This window comes from Antedon mediterranea, chromosome 2 (assembly GCF_964355755.1).
Source record: "Antedon mediterranea chromosome 2, ecAntMedi1.1, whole genome shotgun sequence".
Taxonomy (NCBI): Eukaryota; Metazoa; Echinodermata; class Crinoidea; order Comatulida; family Antedonidae; genus Antedon; species Antedon mediterranea.
In genome coordinates this window covers 15546560-15572995 of record NC_092671.1, presented here as the reverse complement: position 1 = coordinate 15572995, position 26436 = coordinate 15546560, and the positions used below count along the sequence as shown (strand labels likewise).

Here is a 26436-nt window from a genome sequence, read left to right as displayed (position 1 = left end):
CATTTACAAGTGGCAACAACTTCAGTTTTGTTTGTAACTAAAGTATAGGATAAGTATGACACGCCATGTAGTATGAAACTTATTCATGTATTATCTCATGCACATTAAAAAAAAAAACAATGCATCTAGACTTGTCCCAAGTATTGTTTGTAACTAAAGTATAGGATAAGTATGACACGCCATGTCTTTTTACAAATATTAAAGGCATCATCTAGAATCGTACTACGATGTATCATACAACAATGGTACTACCTGTATTTTTAATACAAATCAAACTGCGCAGTGCTCTAGCATAAACAAGTGCTGTATTGACACCTATATGTACACTAGGGAAAAAACAATAATCAATAACACTGTATGCTCACATTAAACAAGATGTGAATTATTATATCCAACTGAATGTACAAAGACATGCAAGTAGCAGGTTTGAAATTATAGATTAAGAAAAGCAAGTCATTGTAATGAATAGCGACAGGTATTTGTACTGTGTGGACCCACTAAATTAATAAGGATATTATCCATATATATTTAAATGCACATTGCAATGTGAAAACACATGTGGTGAATTAATAAGTTTGTACAAAAATATTCATCCTACAAACATAAAAATAGTCACACAGACTACAAATTGACAATATGTATTTATTTTGTTCATAAATATTGCTCATTATCATTTACAAAAATACTAAACTGAATATACATAAAAAAAAATGATGACACTATAAACATTGGAATTTTAATAAAATGTCCAGAGAATAGAGGATAAATAACTATTTTCTGTTAGAAAACAATCAGAACAGGTTTATGTCAGATTTTGCATACAGAATTAGCGACACTCTCCATGCTGCTACGTGCATATAAACAATATTGGCGTATTGAGATGTGATTTTATTTGCCAGAGAGCGTACAACAGACGTAAAAAAAGTAGGACATTATTAAACTACTGAAATGTTTTAAATAAAGATATTAAATAAACTTAATTATTACATATTTACATAAAAATGGCAAGAATAAATATTTTACAAACAAAATTCAACACGGGGTATTTCTGTACAACAAGTTTACACAATAGTAGGACCTTAAATATATTCTTAAAAACAGATCATTGTAACCATCATTTGATTTAATCAAACATAAAAACAATAGGTTATAAAAAGATTCAATAAAAAAAATTTACAGTATTTTATTTAAAAATAGGGTCATTAATCAAATAAAAATAATTTTATATAGAATAAACAATTCATTAAATATGTTTTTGTGGGGAAATCAAAATATGAAAGAGTGTACAAACAAACAAAAATGTTGAATTGCATTAAATCATATATTATAAAAAATAAGCACTTGACGTTTACAAAAAACATTTTAGTAGATTTTGTCTATCTTATAATAAGAGTTGAAATAATTTATTTTCACTGACATAATGTGTGTTTTGATGATATTTGCATTATGTAACTTTGTAACTAAACTATATCTGTTTTTTAACAATCAATTAAATCATAGAAATTAATAGCAAGATAATGTAATACAACTTATGTCATTGTATTCCCATGTGAAATATAAATTTAATATTACTATAAATATTATTGATTCATAAATGATATAATGCTTAACACATTTAATTAAAACAAAACAACCTTTATGCTAATTTATTCCCATAGGTCAGAAGTACAACTGTCTCTCTTTTCAGAATACATAACTTTATTATGTATTGGCAGGATTTTAAAAAATTGCACTAAATAAAAGATGTTTATGATTGTAAATTTGGCAAGAACAAATTAAATTACCACACTTTCTTTTAGTTATATAAATATTATAGTAATTTCAGATTAAACTGGTTCAGGCAGACATTATACCTAAACTGGAAAAACTTGTAAATAAAGTATATATTAAAAACGGATGCACTTCTGTTTCTTATGTACAAGTGTACTTGTATAGATCATGCCTAAATATTTTCTATTTTGGTTTAGGCAGACATTATACCTAAACTGGAAAAACTTGTAAATAAAGTATATATATTAAAAACGGATGCACTTCTGTTCCTTATGTATAATACTTATATAGATCATGCCTAAATTCTAATACATAAACTATTACAAATGGAAAACCAATTTGAAGTATTCTGAAATAGGACATACATTTAATTAAATATATTAAATATTTCTTCATATTTTCCAATAAATATATATCTAAATACTTCTGCACTTTCTAACATAAATACAGCATTTATTTTGAAAACCGTATATCATTATTCATGGCTTTCACATTTTGTTTATTTTTGTCAACTGTTATGTTCATTCACCATGACAACTAATATTGTACTATACTATTTTCTACATATAACAATTATTTTATATTTCAACTATAAATATCCACAACGCTGTGCAATTTTAAAAAGAATCTCCTTTTTTCAAAGATGGATTTTATAAATTGTTAGCTACAAAGTTTCAATTACTAAAACAAATTTAAATGTTTAGCATTCTTATCTACAGTATGAAGTTCCAAATCTTCTTCTTTGCATGCTTGCACATAGACTTGCCCCAATTCTGTAATTAGTGTCTCGTCGACGTTTCAATTTTTGTCTCAAAATACATAATTGTAAGTATTATAGTATGCGTATGAAATGCCATATGTGCCAAAATATTTATTTTTTTATTACATGCTAGAACCTAGTCTAGCTTGCACATTACTATGAAGAGCTGTACTGCCATTGATGATACTGCACCTCAACTCACTAGTATTTACTTGCGATCCACACAGCACTGAAGTCCAAAGTTTTTACAAAATGACCATTGTTTTTATATACTTACACTACTAAATAAATGTTTAGCACATTGTGGCAGATTGTAAACTTGAAGAATTGAAAGACGAAGTCCTATTGTTTTTTTATGATTTCTTTTCTTTTTGTGCACCTTTTTACTTGTGTGCTATTTTCACTTCACTTGTATTGTTTTTGCAGATTCAAACCTTGTAAAGCGCTATCATTATAGCCTCATGCTTTGTTGATCGAGATAGAATCACTGATTTACAAAAACGTTTTAACGCGTAACTAATATTTTCATAACCGAGAAAATCAGTTGACCTGGCCCAAGAAGCCTTCAAATTATAGTCTGTGTCTTTTGGAAAAATGACCATGGTCCTGTCGAAAGTTTCAGAATTGATACACAAAATACCGCAAAACATTTAACAGTATTATGTATAAATTACACAGAACCTTTTTGATAAAAATTCCTGAAATGATAAAATATGGTTGCAGCAATTTCAAATTCACAAGAATGTAGATGGTGTAGTTCTTGCCAACCAATTATGTAGGATGCCTTACCAAACAAATATGGCTGGCATCATAGTCACTATTGACTGTGTTGGCATCAGCTATACATTGTTTTAGTCTTGCAACTATTTGGGTACGGAGATCTACAACTTTTGACCTCAATTATTTCTGGGTGTTGCTTTAACACCACTCCTTCATTGACTATCTTAAATTATAAACATCTCAAGACTTTTGGCACTGGATCAATGAAGAGATTTCAGGAATGGCATACACACAGATATTTGGTTACCACACTGGTTAGGGTGGTACCTTGGTGGCTCTCTACATTCTTCAGTCACTTTTCTTTCCAGTTGTTGAGCACATACGTACAGACCTAGTTTATATGTACTTTATAAATTTATCTATTATTAACATGATCACTTAATTATGATATATAAACCTCAAATATATCTTTATCTTGAAAATATATCTTTTCTCTACAAATGAACGATCTTAATTAATTCTATCCGATATTGTACTGCTCATGTTGAAAGTGGATTTGATGGTTAAATTTGAGGTTGAAAGTCAAAGGTCATCAAAATGGTGGATAGCTGTAACCTCCAAGTGACACATTCTCATAAGCTTCTGGAATTTCTGCATACACAGGCTGTTGCCTTGGAACTTCATATGTGGTAGCTGAAAAAGAAATGATATGAAAAGAATATAGTTTTCATTTACTACAACTGTAACTACTAACAAACGGATGTTGCAATACACACCTGGAGCAATTTCAGATTGTCGTGGTGGGTTGCCATAGAAATTTTGAGGTTTCTGTGATTGACTAGCACCCTCAACAGCCCCATGTTCTCGAGACCTCTCTGCAAACACTAAGAAATAAAAATGCAATTTGAATATATTTTTATAGTTGTAGTATAATATTGTATTAGGGTCCAATCTATCATTATGTTTATAACAAGTAAATAATCAGCTGTGAAAAGTTTATGAAGAAATGTGGAAGAGAATTATAGTATTTTGTTTACTTAATAATTGCATGTGTTCTGAATTCATAATGTTTTATTAATATAGGCCTAAGTCTTGTGAATAAATAAAGTTTATTTAATAATATTGTCTAATAGTGTAAAGTTAAATATACTTATACTTACAATTACTTTTCTCAGCTGGAACTTTGTCAATATTAGAACCATTGTAACAATTAACGTTAGCATGAGGTGGGATTGGGGGCGGTGTTGATCTATATGGATTATACTGATCTGCTTCAGCATCTGTAAATACAAAAAATATGGTTAAAACTGAACCAATCAATTCAATTCACCAACACCTTTTATTTATTTTATTTCAAATTATTTACCATATACTGTATCCTCGGGTATAATCCCACCTCAGGTACAATCCCACCCCATACTTTATGTTTTTCACAAACACGCATATCCCAAGGTATAGTCTTAGTATAGGCCTCTCTCTAGTAAGTCCAGATGCATAACAAACATTTTTTCCCTGAACCAGGGTTGCCCCGAGTTCCACTTCCCAAAGTCTCCCCTTTTATGGGGGTGTGATTATACTAGAGGATATATTATGGTAATTACTTTTCAAAAAAATGTTATCATTGGTTGAATATACCAGAGAAAAAATTAACTTAAAACTTAAACTTACTTTTAGTATTAATAGGGTCTTCTTTGCCACCACAAGCACCCATGAGATCCACATTCTTGGATCCAGCACCTTTCTTCAAGGGCTCATCAAAGAGGTCATTATTTTGCAACTGTATTGCACCCCTAGCACCACCCACAGGCACCGTACATGGGTTGAACTCCATCGGGCAATCAAAATAATGATTCGTGGTTGCGTTCCCTCTAAAACTAAAAAAGTAAGCAATATGGTCACACTTAAATGCTGAAACATGGTGGAAAATTAAGATTACTATTAAATGTTGTTTTTGCTTGAATAATGGACAACACAGACAGAAACTTCCGTCTCCCTACTGTAAGGATCCCTTCACCACTAAACAGCGCTCTTTCTCATCTGTCTTTAATGACAGGGGTTGTTACTCTACCCTCAGAACTAAAGCTCTGTCGACACTATCAAACTAGTTTGACCAAAAAAGTATAATGTGTCCAAATTTGGTAGTGATATGCCCAAATATAATACAATATATGACATCATCATGTCCATATATGGGCACATCACCATTTTTGTCACATAAAATGTGATAGTGTAGACAGAACTTAAGAAAGACATGTGTCGATTTGATGGCTAGGTTGTAGTGCCTTAACTGCTTGAAAATAAAGAATAAAACAATTGTATCAGAGGCAAAAGCAAAGAGCCACAGTTATATAAGTATACTAAATTACAGTGCATGTATGTGCATCTATGTGAATAATAAATTGTTTATACAGGATTGCCTGCTGTTAATATGGTAATGCACTTGTCAATTGTATGGCCCAGTATACAACCTCCGGGACAGGCACGTCATGGGTGCATCATTTATAAATAATTATTGATTCATAGTGTGTCAAAAAATCTAAATGGTCATATCATAATAATCAATAAACAATGGTGTGTCAATGTCCTTCAAAACGGGCTCGTCATGGTTATCTAAAGGTAAGTCACTTTTTTGACGCAGGGGTGCGTCATTATATTCATATCGTATGACGCACATCGGACAAATGACGCACCCCACTCACTGGGTCGTATAGTGCATAAGTGCATAATGCATGCAGAAAACACAAAAAATTCAACAAATAAAATCTACCAGCATACACAATATATAAATCATCCTCATTATCTAATTAAACATTGACAAAATTATCAATAACATGGCTATGTATGTGAAAATGTAATAAAGTGACTGTACTATGTCAATAATTATGAGACAGAAGCGTGGATGAAAACAGAGTCGAAATGATAAAACGCTATTGGCAAGAATGTCAAACCTGTAATCGTCACTAGGTGGTACTTGCATATACGAGCGTCCGCTGCTATTATTAGTTGATGCTGAATATCTGTTGATGTGAAAATTTTTATTGCTAAATTCTTATCAACGTTCTGAAAATTCAACTTTTGAAGGATTTATGTTCAAAATTTGAAGAGTCTTTAAATTTAAAAGACAAAGAAATATGTTTGAAAATAAATTTGAAATGTAATAAACAAATTGATGCATAATGCAATAAAGAATAATCTGCTATCAAACTAAAATATTAAATTGCAAAAATTATTTTATATTTGGATGCTTTATTGCTCATGCTATAATAAACATACATACAGTATTCTTCTAACTAAGACTAACAGAAACAATTGAATGATGAATAATCAATTACTTACGATACGGCTGGTAAATGACTTTTTTCTTTCCTTCGACGTCTTAGTATCAGGAATAGGATAATAGCTATGAGAAGAATGATAAGAAGAAAAGATATGACAAGAGGCAGAATGTAGTTTGATCCCTCTTCTTCGCCGTCAATTCCATCTAGCAATCTATCAGCATTTGCTTGGATTTCTGTAATAAAACAAAAATATGATTAACAAAGCCGAGTTGTTTAAGTAAGAAATTTGCTGTGAAAGATTTCTGGATTACTTTAAGAGCTATGATTAAACTAAGCTAACTTATCATATTTATATTCATAAAAGCAATCAGCAATTCAGACAATCAGGTCATTGCATTACAAGATAAAGTTCAAAATACCATTTTATAAAACCATGCAGGAATACTTACTTGATACACAACCTTCCTTATATTCATCAGGACATACACATCCATATATACGATCACATGTAAATTTATCATTTTCACATTGGCATTTGTCTTTGCAATTTACTCCAAACGACCCTGCCTCACATGCTGCAAGACATAAATATAAACAGTTTGTTTTATAAATGTATAAGGTGTAAAAAAAAAAAGCTAGGGAATATGGACATGACCTCAGAAATTATATTTTTAACTAATGGGCATCATTGAAACCAAAACCAGAAAAAGCAGCTCCTATTAAAAGTAATAAAAGTTTGAGAATAAACAATTAGTTTTCTTTTATTCTTGACTACTTCTGGTTACCTAAAACATTGTCCGTGTACCACTAGATAAAAAAGTTACAAATCTTAAAATTGAAATTATTGAGCAATACTATAATAATTAATTCTAGGTATAATGCTGACAATAAAGAATACGTACGTATATTACACAATAGTCCACTCCAACCAGGTTGACATGTACACTTCCCAGTGTCAGCCTCGCAGTCCGCTCCGTTCCCACATTTACAATCTTCAGAACAGTTCTTGCCAAACTTTCCATCTGGACAATCTGAAATAAATTACGAATGTTTTATTTTATATTTGTATTTCATCTTATTTATTATTTTATCTTTTAAATTGTAACCGCATTTTAAAAATTAATTTTTGTGTAATATGTGTGTGTATTCTATATATTAATTTGTTTAAATATTTTATATTTATCTGTACTACAGTAATTATACTGATTAGTACTAATATTTGCCAATCTTTAAAATTAATTTCTATTGTTATTTTATTATGATATAGGACAAATAAAGGATTTCAGTATTCAGTGTTTCTGTCACAATACTGCTGCACAAACATCAATATACTATGTATTCTAAAAATAGGCGGCATACTTACGTTCTGAACAAAAGACACCATGCCAGCCTGGCTTACATACACACTCTCCATCGTAAGGATCACATGACATAGAATTTTGGCATTTACACTCTGATTCACAGCCAAACCCATAGAAACCTTGGTCACATGCTATCAAAACGAGAACATAAACATAATATTTAATAATAATAATAATAATAATAATATTTAATGATATTTGATAATACTGCAAAGATATTTTACTTGTGTGATATGAAAATATATAAAGATCCATATTTCTTGATTGTAAATGTAAAAATGTTCATCTGGGTAGTTTTAATTCTGATTACTTTGTTAAAAAGACATTTCTGAATTCAAATCAACACAGATTTTCTCTAAAAATCTTTAGTATGTCAACAGAATTGACCTCATTTCATACTTTGTCAATTAAATGTAAAAAAAATCATCTGGCTTTTACTTTTTTTATTCTGATTGCTTTGTTAAAAATAAATGTCTAAATTCAAATTAACACAGATTTCTTCTAAACCATTATGTGAACAAACCTCATTTTATACCTTTGTCAATTAAATGTGGTTTGTAGTACCAAATGAATTAAAAACTGTTGTTTCTTTTATTCTGATTAGTTTGTACAAAAGAAATTCATAAATTCAAATTAACACATATATATATATATATATATATATATACTAAATCTTTATGTGAACAGACTTGAAATTATTTCATATATTTTAGATAAGATAGTGACTTACGGTTTTCACAGTAGTGACCTTGGAATCCTGGTTGACACAGACATTCACCATTAACAGAATTGCAGTCTGCACGGTTCAGGCACTGACATACATCTTCACAATTGTGTCCATACATATAATTATCACAACCTACACAAGTGAGAATGTAAATATGAATAGCAAAGAAATATTTAGCTCCAACATAGAATATGGAGTATTTTCTAATTGCCTGTCATCGTTCTCTGGCTGTCTACTTTATGTTGGATTTAAATTATTTCACTTGGCTCTCATCACTGTTTTCCATATAAATTTTCTGTAAATATTTATATGAAATATCTGTTATACACAATATTTTTCAGAATATTGTACTTACTATTAGAGCAATAATATTATAAGAAATCAACATTTTTTCCAGTTTATTTATTTATTTATTTGTTTGTTGACCATGCACCTTTGAATCGGTGGCACTCACAATATATGCGGTGCGGTCCAAGAAACAAAACAGAACATATTGAAAAATAAAAAGACATGAATAACTAAACTGTAATTAAACTCAAAACTATTTATAAGTAACAATACAATACTATAAATCGATCATTGGGATACTTTAAGTATGTTTCTCCCATGCAGAACTTAAATATTTTGTTACAAAATTTTTCAAATGAATTGTATGATTTATTATTACAACTGCTTTACACTAAATACTTCTTGATATAACTTAATGCAAAAGGAAGATTTGTTGCTTACTTTGTGAGCATTTTGGACCTGTAAATCCCGACGGGCAGACACAGCTGGCGTTTCGTGAGTGACAAGTTCCAGTTGGGCAATCAGGGCAAGCATAATCACACTCAAAACCATAGAATCCATCCTTGCACACTAACAAATACAATACAAAACTTCATATATAAGAATTACAAAAATATCTCTGCAATATCTCGTAAAGTAATTTTTATATGTATGATATTTATTTATATTTTTAAAATGTTATCATATTTTAATATGTATATCGTAAATTGCAAAACCTAGTTTTCTACAGTCAGAAATGAACAAAGTTTTACTTTACTTTACTTTTACATAATTTACTTTATTATTTGTTTTTTTTTAATATTCAAAGGAATTTAATTATAAACATACTAATTTTAAAAAAACACCAACATACAGTTTTCACAATGTTTTTCGGAAAATCCTGGAGGACAGATACACGAACCATCAAATTGATCACATGATCCTTTGTTTTTACAACTACATGTCCGTTTGCAGTTTGGTCCCCAGAAACCATCAGGACAAGTGCTATTACAATTGACACCTGTTGAAAACAAGTATAGTTGATAAGAATAAGAAAGATTTATATAGTGTACAAAATAAACAAATGGAAATAACAATGATGTAATTGGGACTTACCTGTGTAACCAGGGAGACAGATACATTGACCAATCACATTGTCACATCCATTTGAATTTAACCCACAGTAACTGCAATTATTTTGACAGTCAATTCCAAACATAGATGCCTATAATTGAGTGTACATTAAATTGTAAATACTGTAAATTTGTCAAATATTTTTTATATACAAACATCTAATCAGCGAGGTATACTTGCCTAAATTATAAGTATTTTGTAGTAGTGTTACTTTTTTAGGAACAACATAGACGAAGAATTAACATTATAGTAGAAATCATGTATACTGTACCTGACAGGGCATCTCACATTTTTCACCTGTAAAGCCTGCAGGGCATATACAAGTTCCTCTGACAGGATCACATGGTGCACCATTATCACAATTGCAAGACATATTACAACCCTTGCCAAAGAAACCTGATGTACAAGGCTTCTCACACAGGATACCATCCCACCCTGCCAACAAAGTAAACAAGTTTATTTATTAACTTTAAGCTCTGTCTACACTATCAAACTTTATGTGACAAAAAAATGTGATTTACACATGGACATGATGATATCATATCATTACCATATTTGGGCATATCACTACCATATTTGGACACATCACACTTTTTGTTTGATAGTGTAGACAGAACTTTAGATCAGTTGGTAAACCATGAGTGTGATTTACCATTGTAAATAAAAAATACGTTTTCTTTCCAGTAAAATTTCACCAACATTTTGAGAGCACATACCTGGGGCACAGTCACAAGTACCATCAACATTGTCACAAACTGCTCCATTCAAACATTTGCATGTAAGGTCACAGTTCAATCCATATGACCCAGACATGCATGGTATTTCACAACTGAAATAGAGTATATGGATTTTGTTAAGTATTAAAGTGAAAAGTGATAACGGTACCTTTTAAAATAGTAAAACAAAAAATTGAAATTGTTATAAAAATATATGTACAGTTTTTGGAAAACATATATTATGTCATGAAATTTACTATATAGCTAATGAACAGTATTTTTAAACAACTTACTGTTTTCCACGCCACCCTGCAGTACATGTACAAGACCCATTGATAGGGTTACATTTACTTCCATGCAGACACCCACACAATTCTTTACACTCAAGACCATAGAATCCAAATGAACATAGAGATTCACAGTTGCTACCCTCGTACCCAGGTGAACAGACACATTCACCAGTATGGCTCAGACATCTATAAATAAAATCATAAAAAATGGAGTGTACATTACATAAATCATACGGAAGACTAAATTTTAAAACATAAAGTTAAGTTGGAGATGAATTGTTGATGAAAAGAACATGCTTGTTTAAGGATAAAATCATGGGGGAAATAATATAGATCTGGACCGATTCATGTATCTTTTGGGGCATGTGCATTCTTAGAAAATTGGCATGCCTATGCAATATATCAAGAAACATCTGATATTTATTGGAACATCATGTTAGTAATAAAAAAGGATATTGAGAAATACCTTGAAGCTTTCTCTTTATTACATATGCAATCCTTTGTACAATCACTTCCATATTTCCATGCACTGCATTCTGTGAAAGATAAAGTTGATTGACTTTCTTAATAGAGTTAACTTTGATTTGATTATTGAACTTCTATAAACTGGGTGACCTCTTTCAGTGCAAGAATTTTCTCTCCCAGATGGCACAGTACGGAAGGTGATTTCCTTTCTCTTGTTAAATAGTTTACCAAGTCCTTTATCATGCACAATATATATACACAGGTCCAACGGTTTACAAGGCAATGAGTAAAGCTCTGTCTACACTATCAAACTTTATGCTACAAAAAAAATGTGATGTGCCCATACATGGACATGATGATGTCATATCACTACATTATTAGGGCACATCACAACTAGTTTGATAGTGTGGACAGAGCTTAAAGCATTTTGCCCAAGGTAAGATGCTTTATGACACTGGCAGGTCTTGAAACCATGCCTCTCACATGGTATTCTGATATCCATACAATTACGCCATATCACTCTAATAAATCAAAGTGTATGCTGATTTGATTTTCCTAGCAATTCTATCATGTTCTCTATGCCAAAAAAATATTATTATTCTATTGAAACTGTACTCCCTGAAAACTGCCACCATACATTATGTACACATTAGGAGATAATCATTTTTTTAAATTAAAAAATAAATGTACCATCTTGTTCACACTGTAGTCCAGCATATCCAGGCTGACACCTGCAACAGAAAATACATTTAAAAAGTGTATTAACTCTAAAACGTAATTTTTCTTACTTTTGAATTAGATTTCTGAATATGATATGTATAAGTACACCACTAAACTCTGGTCACAGAAATGGTTGATAATTGAGTGAGACATGTACTTACGTGCATTCTCCATCAATGTGTGAACATGAAGCACCATTTTGGCAACCACAACTTTCTAGACATTCACCACCGTAGAAACCTTGTTTGCATCTCTTTCTACATCTTCGCCCGATGTAACCAGGAAGACATGTACATTCTCCTGTTGCTATGTCACATGATACTGCATTATCGCATTCGCATTTCTCGGTGCAATTAGCACCGTATGTGCCTTGTTCACACGGTATTGAACAAATTTCGCCCTGTAAATAGTATTACAAACACATTTAAAATTAATAATCTTTATTGAACAAATTTCACCCTGTAAATATTATTACAAACAATTTTAAAATTAATAATCTTTATTGAACACATTTCACCCTGTAAATAGTATTGCAAACAATGTTAAACTAATAATCTTTAGTAAATTAAAATACACATGACTCTTTTATATAATATTTACCTTCCATCCAGCTTCACATGTGCACTCCCCTGTTTCATGATGGCACGATCCATGGTGACAGCTACATTCTAAGGCACAGTTTAAGCCATGAGTGCCGCTTGGACAAGTCGATTCACAGCTAGAGGTGTGAAGACAAAGATAAATATAAATTCCTCATTCCTTATACAAACATATTGGTTTAAAGGTAGTTGTTGTTGTTGCTAACGTTTTCCGTCTTCCGACATTACGCTTTCCACAATTTGTTTCCATTTTTTTCTGTTTATGGCAGGATGGTTTGTTATTGTGTTAGTGTCTACTAGTCCTTGTAAGTCTTTCTTTATTTGATTCATCCAGTTATTTCTTGGTCTTCCTACGGGTCGTTTTACTTTCCTGTTAGTTTCCTTCATTGTTTGTTTGATTGGGGTATCATCCGGTAATCTAATTATGTGTCCATACCATTTTAGTCTCCTTCGTTTAATTCTTTTACTCCATTCTTCTTGTTTTGTTATCTCGTATATTTTTGTGTTACACACTCTATCTGTTAATTTAATATCTATCATCTTTCGCAACATTTTCCTGTGATATATATCTATACTCTCTTGTAATTTTTTGTTTAGTACCCAGAGTTCACTGTTATATAAGAAAATACTTGCTATGTATGCGTCAAACAAACGGGATTTCACGTCTATAGACATCGTTTTGTGTTCTAGCGACGACTTCAGCTTGTTATATGCCATAGTTGCTAGTGATTTTCTTCTTTTAATGTCTTTTTCTGTGTCCAAGTTACTACCGAGGTATTTGCATTCTTCCCATTTACTATCTGTGTTTCTTCCTATTAGGTATTCTTCTGTTTTACTTTCGTTTATCTTTAGATTGAATTCTGCTAATTTTTCTGTTACATTGTTCTTTTGAGTCGCTAATAAATGAAATGTCATCTGCATACTGCATCTGGATATTAAGCTGTTGTAGGGGTAGTGGTGTTGTGTTTGCTGATTCGAATGCCTTTGCTAGGTATAGTGTGAACAGTATCGGAGACATGCAGTCACCTTGTGGTACTCCTAGTGTAGTAGTAAACAATTTTCCTGTCTGTTTTCCAATTCGAACGCTTAATTTTACATTGTTTGTCAAAACTTTCAACATGTGTAGTTCATCATCTTGTAATATATGTGTCAGTATGTCGAATAGAGTATTCCTCCGCACCGTGTCAAATGTACTGGTCATGTCAAGTAGTAGTAATATTATTTCGTAGTTAGATGACGCAATTGCCTTTTCTGCTAACATTTTGCATGTATGTACATGTTCGGTAGTAGTAAGGTAGTATAGTATAGTAATTTTTTTTCCACACAACACACACACACAACATAAAATACACAATGTGAATATAAATTAATTTAAAGCTCTGTCTACACTATCAAAATATCTTTTTAAAAAAATGACATCATCATGCCCATATATGGGAACATCATCATGCCCATATATGGGCACGTCACATTTTTTTCACATAAAATTTGATAGTGTAGACAGAGCTTAACATGATTATTTAGTTACAAAATAAGTGACCACTTACTAGGGTCCTGTGAAGCCAGGTTTGCATTTACAGACACCATTGACAGGGTCACATTCGGCATCATTCTTACATTCACAAGGTAACAAGCAGTCTTGTCCATAAAGACCAACACTGCATGTAGCATTGCAATTTGCACCTGGAATGTAAATGATCTTTGTTCAGGAAAAAAATCAACATGCGATATTGGTAGTTTCAATTATCAAAATTATCTTTCTTTATTATATAAATATTATTATTTACAGACCTGTAAATCCAGGGGTACAGGAACATATTCCATTAAGTGGGTCACAAGAAGCACCATTTTCACATTGACATTTCTCAGCACACGCCACACCCCAAAAGTTTTCCTTGCAAGCTAAAATTGAATCATATAGGTAATGTAAAATTACTTTTATTTATCGACAAAATACACTCACTACATGATGTGAAGAAATTAGGTATGACTTCACACTGAAAAGGGAGACTTTTAAACATTTACAACAAGATCTAAATACAGTATACCTTTTTTCTGTCATTTTAACTTATTTTGAAACTACACACAAATGTTTGGACTCAAAGCTCTTACAAGGAAGTGTCTCACTAGAGATGATGATGTTGTGGGCGGCCTATTTTTTTAAATTATTTAAAAAAAATTGTTATAATGTATATATTTTCTAATAATTTGTTTATGTCTTGTCTGAATGGTGTCTGTGTGTAAATAATGATTGGTAACCAAATTGACAAACACTAGCTTCTTTGGTGCCTATTGTAATTGCGTCAAATTCTGATTAACATAAGTACTAAAAAACACTTGTATGCTATTGTGACTGTATGTTATTGTGACTGTATGTAAAAAATATAAATAACATTACTGTAATACTTACGACTTTGACACTGATCTCCACGATAACCAGCAATGCATTCACAATTATTTGGTGACATACATGTGCCATGTAGACAACTGGGAGAACACAAAGCTGAAAGTAAAACAAAAATATCATCATGTTTTATAAATACATTACTGTACAAAGTGTAATCTTAAGCTCTGTCTATACTATCAAAAAAAGTGTGATGTGCCCAAATATGGTTGTCATATGTCCAAATATGGTTGTGATATGACATCATCATGTCTATATATTGGCACCACATCACATTTCTTTTGCCACATCAAGTTTGATAGTGTAGACAGAGCTTTATATAAAGCGGATAGTACATTAAAAACTATTATAAACTAAAAATGTAAAATTCAAACTGTACTTACGAATACAATTCGATCCACTCCTTGCATAACCTGAGCAACATTCTCGCTTAGCTCGGTACATTGTGCGCACTTCCTGTCTGTAAGCCTTACGGTACAGAAGTCTGCAAGAAATAAAACGATGAGAATATTCTAAATGAATACCAAGCACAGACAAATTAATTACTAAATTTGTGCAATTAATTTTCAAAATTCACTGTATATTATAATATAGATTTTTAAATAATTTTAGGTCAAGTAAACTATTTTAATCTATATTTATAAGCCACAATCGGTTATACGATATTCACTCAAAGGCGGATTCAAGGGGGTAGGGAAAGGGCTGGTGGATCCACCAATCTAATCATTTCTATAGATTAAGCCCACTCAAATTATGTTCATGGGCTTATTGTGTCATTGTAGCAGAGACGATTCAGTGATGGAATTATGAAATTGTTGTGATTGGACTTTAAGTTTAACACATTGATCTGAAAAGCTGTTTAATTTATTGATTTATGCAGACATGAAGCTGCAAAGATAGAGATGATGGCTGTATTTATAATTTATAACCTTTTAACTATCTAATGGAACCATAATCATTTCATAATAAATAATAAATAATTTAATTGATTTCACAAAGTGAAGATAGCATAACAGGCCTACTGTACAGTAATTAATTAATAAATTATAAATAATTAATCTAAAATAATTAAATTTTGATAAAATTTTCAATTTTAGAATAGATAATAGACAATAATCATATTCAATATAAATTTAACTATAGTAATTGAAAGTATGTATAAAAAATCAACACCTGAACGAACATAAATGTCATGGTGTAGAATAATAAAATGTTATATGACAAAACATTTGAAAGCAGGGACCATCTAATATGTTAAACACATGGGGATCCTCTTAAACAATGCCGCAATATTTTAAAATATAAAGTATACTGTACGATATCCATACTACAATTCCAAGATATCATGGTCATGGTTTCTGGCGCGAAAAAATAACCAGATAAACCATGTGAATAAATTAACCACAATTTATGGCAGCAGACGATATTTTCTGGTTTTGGCAGACCTTTGGTCAACTACATTGTAGTAACGCTTGAATTGACAGTCTGAGAGCATTGAATTTTGGTTAATGCTAGCGATTTCCTGCTGATTTAAATGGTTATTTGTAAGTACGAATTTAGCAGAAATGAAGTCGATATAAACATTGTATTTCAAACCTATTTTGAAATAAACCTTGCCAAAAGGCATTCAATTAAGTTTGTCGAATTCTGTTTATATTTTATAATTGTTAAGGATCACAGGAACCAAAGTAGGGAGTGGTCAACAGCAACTGTACATGTATAGCAGAACAAATATTAATATGTCATAGATGGGACTAGTTGTAGTATGGGATATGTAATAAGGAACAGCAACCGATAATATCATGGGACTGATTAAAGTTAATGCAGTGTATGGTGATAAAATGAGTATGAATTGACCGAATACAGTAAATAATGATGTACTTTATAATTTTACATCTGTAAAATTAATTAAGTGTTCCTGACACAAAGAAAAAACCAATCCAATGAAAATAGAGGGTTAGAATAGATCCTGAATGGGAAAGTGTGGACTCAAAAGACACACATGTGTAAACTTTCTGTCAATTCTTAACATTGTTTAAAAGTCTATATGTATTTTAGAATGCGTGCGTTCAAACAGTGTTTTTATGATACAGTTAACAATAGCAACTTCTAGAAGGTCTAAACCACAGGTTTCCTTGGTAAATTTGTTTGGTATTATTACTCCAGCTGCAGTAGGTCTACTGTAGTTTTTGTTTCACCCACAAAACTGTGCCCTTCAACTTTGATATTGTCTTTCTGCTTTGTTTTAGTTTTATAACCATTTTAAGTAATTATACTGTTACTAGGACTATATATTAAAATATTAGTATAAAAGATCAAATACTGTACTAGGATTAAATATTAAAAGATTAATAATTATTAAAAATTGCATATTGTACTACTGTAGTACTAAATATTAAAGATTAATATTAAAAATTAAATACTTTACTAGGAATAAATTACAAAATTAAATTAAAAATTAAAAACTGTACTAGGACTAAATATTAAAGATTAATTTTAAAAAGGACTAAATTTTAAAGACTAATAATAAAAATTAAATACTTTACGAGGACTAAATATTAAAAGATTAATATTAAAAATTAAGTACTGTACTTAGGACTAAATATTAAAAGATTAATATTAAAAATTAAGTACTGTACTTAGGACTAAATATTAAAGATTAATATTAAAAATTAAATACTGTACTTAGGACTAAATATTAAAAGATTAATATTAAAAATTAAGTACTGTACTTAGGACTAAATATTAAAGATTAATATTAAAAATTAAATACATTACTTAGGACTAAATATTAAAGATTAATATTAAAAATGAAATACTGTACTTAGGACTAAATATTAAAGATTAATATTAAAAATGAAATACTGTACTTAGGACTAAATATTAAAGATTAATATTAAAAATGAAATACTGTACTTAGGACTAAATATTAAAGATTAATATTAAAAATGAAATACTGTACTTAGGACTAAATATTAAAGATTAATATTAAAAATGAAATACTGTACTTAGGACTAAATATTAAAGATTAATATTAAAAATGAAATACTGTACTTAGGACTAAATATTAAAGATTACTGTAATATTAAAGACTAAATAATATACCAAGACCAAAATATTAAAGATTAATATCAACAATTCAATACTGTACTACTAGGACTAAATATTAAAAGATTAATAAATAATATGAATACTGATTGAATACTAGGACTTAATACTGTATAACCTATACACTAAAAACCTGTGACATATCGTAATACAATTATTACAACTTTAATTAGCTATGTGAAATTGATCAAATTAATTTGTTTGCCATTGCCATCAAATCTATAGGGTGTTTAAGTTAATTATAGTCAGGGTTATGGATCCATCTAACATTTTAAAATGGGAAATGTAATTAGGAAGCATTTAAAAAAGAAATCAGTCTTATTCTTTATTTGTAATTGTAATTAGTTACCTTGATGAGTACAAATGCCACAGTTTACAGACAGTAGTAGATTGTTTTTTCAGTGGTCATACTAATAGTAATACTTCCACTGGTTCAAGGAATTTTCTTCCCTGAGGATACAGTACACTCAAACAAAATGTACAGTATGGTAAGCATAATCTTTGCTTGGATAAGTTTTAGTTTATGTTTTAAAAAGTAGACCTCTTCCTTCCCCAAAAACCATAGAACACCTCAAATTTGATCTAGAATTATATCTCAATGAAACTAATATTGCTGTTGAGTTTGTTTACATTACTTGAAAAATAAGGTTAAAGTTCATGAGTTAACAAGGATCCATAAATAGACTTTCAACTTTACCTTCTTCTGGTACACTTGAATAGGTTACGGATGTCGGAGCATGTTGTGTAGTACGTTTGCTGATACGGTTCTTGAAAGGAGGCTGCATATGACTCCAGGTAGCTGTAATAAAAAGGAGGACATTACTCTAACGATTATGATATTTATAATGTTTAATGATGGTTATGATGATGATAAATAGGAATCACTATTATAAGAAAGAAAATAACCAACTAGCTGATTTGAACTTGTCACTTTGACGAGGTAGTTAATATAAAGTTAATGTAAACTCTCACATGGAGTAACTTACTCCATGACTCTCCCAATACCGGACACCTTTGGACTTGCTAAATATGTCTAGTTTTCCGGAAAGTCTGGTATTCGGAATGTGTTTTTAATGATAAAAAAAGGAATTTGGGACGTTTTGGACCTCAAGAAAAGTCTGTTATTGGGAGAGTTGACTGTATTGTGTACTGCATATATAGTAATGTCCAATCCAATAGTAAATAATTTAAAAATGTAATAAATATATTTTGGCAATTATAGAACAACGTAAGATAATTACCTTTCAATTTTCTCACAAACATGATCTCCCTCTTGTTCAAGGGGAATGTTTGCAATCCCTATAGCAACCAGACTCAACAGAACAACTAGTTGGTAAGAGAGGACCTCCATGATTTATAACCTATGAAGAAAACAAGAAACACTTTACAAACTGCTTACTGGGATTAGAAGAAAATAAAAGTGTCATATTCAGTAATTATGTATGAGATCCATATGGATTTGTACACATAGATTCTAAAGCTCTGTCTACACTATCAGACTTTATGTCAGAAAAAATGTGATGTGCCCATACAATGGACATAATTATGTTATATCACTACTATATTTGTGCATATCATTCACCATAAAATTGATAGAAGCATGGGTGATACTTTTGATAAGTCAAAATCTAACAATGACTCATTATGTCAATGATATACTTTGAACTATGAACTTGCTTTAGAAATGTTAAACATATGGTGACATCTTTGATTTTTAGGTATTAAGCCACAAGCCTCACTCTATTTGATCTTTTAGAATTTTTGAACTAAATTATAATATTTAATTTAGAAACTCAAAAATAAAATCAAAATTCTATACTGTACAGTTGATCACCTTACTTCATGTATCACAGTGTTACAGCATAAGGATGTATTCCTTCATGGTATGCCATTGGTTTGATTTGATATCCAATGAGAGCCATTATCAGTCGAGCAGCAAAGTGCTCATTTAGCCGTTAAAACGCTGTTTTTTAACTGCGCAGGTCACTGAGCATCGCCAAGTTATAGTGACTTCCGGTTCGCTTTTCACTTCGCGGCAAGCATTTTGCATGGGAATACCCTTATAAATCTGCTGCAATTTCCACCATCCGGGTTAAATTATATCTTTCTATATTTGGAAATTGTTACTCCTAATATGGAAGATTATTCCCGCCACAAAATTTTGGTATAAATAGCCCAGGAAATGACGACAGAGCTTATTGAAGAAAAAAGTGCAGATGGAGGTGTTCGTTGAGGTAGGCTACATGATTTATTTGTTTGGTTTCGTAGGGAATCCGGCACTTTTCTCATCAGCACGGAACCTTTATTAAAACTTAGTGGTTAGTTATTAGGTTATTAATCTATCTTTTCTGAAAGTTTAAGCTTGGTTCAGCTTGTGGGACGGATTCAATATCCGTTCAAAGCTGGGGATATATTCTAAGCAGACTCCATCTTGGATTCGTATGTTTAGTACAGGCCGTGTGGTTGAGTAATTTCAATCCTTCAAAATCACTATGATTGTGCAATCCGTTTTTAAACCAGTTAATATACCAAAGTATGTTATTAGTAGCTTTATTATTTTGGATTTGGTGCTAGTTTGGTAAATATTGCAATATAATTGTAGATTATTTGGTTGTAAAAAAATGTACCCAACTTGTATTATCTAGGGCTAGGCCTAGCCCATTTGACGGAAACCCAGTGCTATTTGTAGGGGATAGAGAGGGCCGCAGGCTAGTTTTTAGTGGCATATCGCCGACTTATTATAATCAATGTGAAGCCATATTATGTTTAAAATGTTGAATCTATATCCACTGGATTATGGATATATATCGTCGGATATTTAAAGAAAGGCCTAGACCTTTTAATTTATTTAATTAATTTAGGACTATATTACGGGAAATTCTTTGCCAAAGAAAAGAAAATACGTTGTGGCTGTTGGAGGTTTGTAAATATATAATGACAATAATGTAGCCTAGGCTAGGAAGGACTGTAGGTATGATTAGGTAATTTGGATGGTCGTACATAGTATGATATTTATAATTATATATACAGTATAGTAGTGATCATGGCGACAAAATTTAGGATGACTAAAGTTGACATTAAAATTATTTAACTATGAATAGCTCATTATTGGTGTTTTTTTTTCTTTCAGGTTTCTAAGAATAAATTACTATCCGACTTGTGATTCATCTTGTGCTGCAAAAACAATCCTATTTTGATATTTGTAAATTGATGTACGTAACAGATGTCTTTAAAAATTAAAAAAAAATAAAAATTTTTATTATCTCGATGATTTAACTCAAATATTGACATATATAACTTGATATTTTAGCCTGAGCAAGATAGTTTGATAGGCATATTTTACTTCGATGTAAACAAGATATTACATGTTATACTGTATGTAAAATACTTTTGTGTAAATAAAATTATTTAATGGTGGTTAATTTGTTAACTTGTTAATTTGTTAGTTACTATTAATTATTTAGTTAGTAACCAAAGTGGAGTGGATTCGTGGCAGTTGCAACTTGACTGTAATATGCATATATATAATAATATTTACTTCTTCTTGGATAAAGTTAAAGGAAAATAAGCAATAATAAAAATCAAATATTTATTTTGCCATAAAGAAAGCAAAAACTAAACATACAGTACTAGTATGTATAGTAATACCATGGACCTATAGGTCCATGGTACAGTAATACATACTGTAGTATAGTATTGAGCACCAGTAGCAGAGACGTCTGGACAATCGAATATAATCGTTATCAGCTGTCTGGGTACCCAAGGCTAGTGCTAGAAAATGGCGAAAATTCGTGTATTCATTCGCCGTCAGCGAAATGAATCCGGCACTTTTCTCATCAGAAGCAAATCAACAAATCCTTTTATCAGTTTGTTTTGATATATAATCTGGATAATATATATTAAAATGGCCTTGGTTCAAGCATGTTTAACAGGTAAAATCAGATTTTTTCCTACCTAGGCCCCTTAGCACTGCGGTATCCTACGCCGTGTGGGGGAACCGATCTCGGCAGTATTTCTTAAGTAGCCCATCTTTCGTAAAATCCTTAGTTGAATTGTATTAATATAAATTAAATTGTATGAATATGCTATTTAAACGTTATTGAAAATTTTTTTTGCTGCATTTTGTAATTCCGCACTACTTGCTTTATCGCGATTCCAAGATGGCGGCAATTCAAATTTTGATTTGGTAATAATTCGCGAGGTCAACCACTTTGCTGCCCGACTGATTATTACAAACCAAATGATATTTTAGGCCTACAGTGGTAGATTTTTCAAGATTCATTGAATTCCCATATTATCATAAATAATAACCTCCCAGTGGAGGTTCTTGGAATTTACAACATGACTCATTAACACAATAAACTCCTCATCACTGATGAAGGCAACAGTCTAGTATGGTGAACATTCTATACTTGTAATGTATTTATGGAATCGTTATGTCTAAAGATACGGTACCGTATCCATACTTTTAAAAACTAAAGGTACGGTAATTATAGAGGGCGCTATGTAATGTGGATGTTAATCAAGTAGGTTATTGCATTGGTTTTCTGCAAGCCAGCTGTGTAGCCTAGTGGGCATGTGGTGAGGCTTTGGCTTAAGGGGTTGTAGGTTCGATACTCTTCTTGACGTCTTTTTTTTATTTTTTTTTTTTTAGTTTTTAATTTAAGAGAGATTATTTAGAGGGTTAGGTTTTTAATATTTAGGAAGGAGTTTAATATTTAGGAACGAGTTTTATATTTAGGAACGAGTTTTATATTTAGGTACGAGTTTTAGGAATGCAATTTTACCGTACTTTTAGCAAACGGAAGCGCCCTCTATAATTACCGTATCTTTAGTTTTTAAAAGCATGGATACGGTACCGTATCTTTAGCAACGGCGTTATGGAATACAAAGCCACAATACCATGATTGTTAGCAAGTTTGTTTTTATCAATATTATACTAACTGTACTACACACACAATTTAAAAATTGTTACCTGGATTCGTAAATTATTTTTTCATGCCATTGTTAAACTGTACTCTTTTACTTTATGATATCTAATCTAAGCATCCATTGTGTTGTTCGTCTGGAGGATATTATTCCAATTTAAAATCACCATTGTGCACTTCCACCCAAAGTGTAATGTTATCACAAAGCCTTTCTCTTTTTGAGATAAATTTCTCTTTATAATTATTAATAAAAAGTACACAATACAGTGTAAACATTTTTAATGGGAATTAATGGGAATGGCTTCTTAACTACTAGCAGTGTAATGTTTAACCATACACAGTACTTAGAAACTAATAAGCAATATTATTAAGGAAATACTATCATATATTGTAATTTATTTAACCAGGTAATGCACAGTAGATAATTGAAAGCATTTTCCGACCTGCAACTCGCATTTTCAGACTCGCAACTCGCATTTTTCTACTTGCAACTCGCAACTCGCACAAAAGAAACCCTCAAATAAATACAGTTAGTCTAAGGTAAATATTTTGGCTGCTGGCCAAAACAATGTATGAATACTGAATATTTTTATTAATATTCTTGAGTATTCATACACCTTGATTTTAACACTGTAAAATAGGAAATAGTGGTTATTTTAAGGTAATTTGAGTATCTCAATGGCTTATATAAGCATTTTAATTGGTATATGTTATCACACTTTTGGAAACTGGCCAACAATTTCAAAATTACGAATTACCAGAATAAATTTATGATATACTGTAACAACAAATTTGAATTTCTTTTTATTATCAAGTACCATAATGTCCAAAAAATACTGACCATAAAAGTACAGTAAAGATCAAAACAATAAAATGATAAATGATGATGCCTATTAAACACAACAGATTTACGTCACAGATTTTAGTATTACCGTAATGTTAGAAAAAGCAAATTGCAATTCTTGTACACGATCCAGAAGTTAAACACATGATTCGGAAGTATTACGTAAATGTGCTGGTTTCATCAGGTTCATATGGATGCCATGTGCTAGCTAATTGGCCGCTGACTTTGTAAAATCAAGCATATCAAAGACAATGTATTATGATGAAAGTGATGCCAAAGAAGAAAATGACAAGGATAATTTATTATTATTGAATATGATGATGCAGATGATGATGATGCTATGATGATGATGCAGATGATGATGATGCCATGAATGATTATGATGATGATGCCATGATAATGATGCAGATGATGTCATGATGATGATGTCATGATGATGATGATGCCATCCATGATGATGATGATGCCGCCATGATGATGATGCCGCCATGATGATGATGATGCCATGAGGCAGATTATGATGCCATGAATGATTATGATGATGCAGATGATGATGATACCATGAATGATTATGATGATGATGAAGAGATGATGATGATGCCATGATTCAAATGATGATGCAGATGATGATGAACAAGGTAATGATTAATGATAAAATTACTGGTAATGATGGTAGTTGTATTGTGAAAGTTTGATGTTGATCGATGTTGAATGATTATGATGGAAAAGAGGATCATTATAATGATGATGCAAGGTGCGATGACCATTGAAGCGTACTGTAGATATAATATATAATGATACTAATCAGCGGTGAATCCAGTAAATCCTAAAAATTGTTAAATAGTGAACTAATATTACTAGGGTATGTGTAGGCCATTAGATCTACCTAGGCAATGATGATGATTACAGTAAAACCTTGCAATGATGATAATAATTAAGCTGTTGATTGTCAATTATGATGAAAAGGTCAATAAATAAATCATTTATTTTCCTTAAAGCACTGCATACTGTAAAAAAATTAAATCATCGGAACTATCCTAACTGTAATCCACACATTGTTAAACTTCCTATATGTCGCCTTTCCTCAGGAAACTGTGCGGTACTAACAGGTGGAACAGGACATTCATTAACCTAAAATATTCGCACATATTCAAATATTTTTAACCTACCAAAAACATCCTAAATACTTTATTCGGTCAATTCTTTTTAAACAAAAAATTGTTTGAATTAATTCTATGACAGAGCAATTATTCACAATTCTATTCACAAATGCAACCAATTCACGTATCTTATACCTTCCTGTTTGTATGATTGTAGTGTACTACTGTACTAAAATAAAATATATTTTGAAAACACATGAAAGTAATCAAATTATGAAATGACAAAACTGATTAATTCATGAAATTTAATAATACCTGTTTAATCTATATTATTATTATATTAGATAATATTTTTGGTTTTAAAAATGAAAAACCAAAATTAGTTGTACACTACAGTACTTAATCCATTACTTTATTAAAAAAAAAAAATATGCATAGGCCCTATCTATACTAGGTTTGATACTTACTACTGTATTTAAATTTTCACAAGCTTGTTTCTAGTAGTAGAGTAGGCCTAGTACTCTACAGTAGAGAGGGTAACTAAAAAAGTAAATTAATATTGAAATCACACTAGAAGGTGTTGCTATTACTAAATAGCGTAAAATTATAAACAAAAAGAACAACAAGTTCGCTTATTTTGGATAGGGCAACAAACTGAGCCAAGGCCATGCTTCTTGGCTTCCGGTTGCCTTCATCCTCATACTTAACCACCATGCCTGCCCTCCGCCTGGGATGCAGCAGACTAATACAAACTTACCGTTCTCTTTCTCCCAGCCGTGTGTGAATCAAGATAATTCGGTTGAAGTAACAATTATCGGGAGGAAAATCACGCTCCTACTTATCAAAAAATCAAACTGTTTTTCCTTTGTTTACTTGTAAATAAACTATTGTGATCACACACAAATAAAATGTAAACAAAATATTGATGTTTTTCTCTGAATACCAAAACAGTTCAGTCGCTGAGGATTACTATGCAATCGTACGATCACTCCCACGCGCATGACCGATAAATCCCTGACTGAATGAAAACGGATTTAGTCCGGGATCAAGGCTTGTGATTGGTTAAAATGTTCAAGGAATAAACCATAATTTTACACAGGGAGATATGGGCGTTTTAAAAACAATTACGTCATTCAAATCTTGATTAAATTTGCAGTGACAATTATTGCCTGATAATAATTATTTGTGTAATAATATGGTGATCAACATATTAATGTTCATGTAAACACTATATTATATTCAAAT

At 31.1% G+C, this 26436-nt stretch overlaps 1 protein-coding gene across 3 annotated transcripts; it reads right to left on the bottom strand.

Annotated features, from left to right (window-relative positions):
* Positions 1-624: 624 nt before the first annotated feature.
* On the bottom strand, positions 625-26174 carry LOC140040542 (uncharacterized). 3 transcript variants are annotated; one of them, XM_072086562.1, is made up of 27 exons: positions 25949-26174; positions 19561-19680; positions 19017-19118; positions 15595-15695; positions 15218-15310; positions 14599-14709; positions 14355-14490; positions 12809-12926; positions 12370-12608; positions 12179-12219; positions 11490-11559; positions 11027-11209; positions 10734-10846; positions 10289-10452; positions 10000-10108; positions 9758-9904; positions 9346-9474; positions 8620-8748; positions 7892-8020; positions 7431-7559; positions 6978-7103; positions 6587-6761; positions 6199-6267; positions 4919-5124; positions 4411-4530; positions 4027-4134; positions 625-3943 (listed from the first exon to the last, which is right to left on the bottom strand). In XM_072086562.1, the coding sequence occupies exons 2-27, from the start codon at positions 19668-19670 to the stop codon at positions 3843-3845; spliced, it is 3258 nt and encodes a 1085-aa protein (XP_071942663.1). In that variant the 5' UTR covers positions 19671-19680; positions 25949-26174; the 3' UTR covers positions 625-3842. The 3 variants fall into 3 exon arrangements, with proteins under 3 accessions (XP_071942663.1, XP_071942661.1, XP_071942662.1); XM_072086560.1 differs by having other exon boundaries at positions 625-4134; XM_072086561.1 differs by lacking the exon at positions 6199-6267 and having other exon boundaries at positions 625-4134.
* Between the last annotated feature and the right edge of the window lie 262 nt (positions 26175-26436).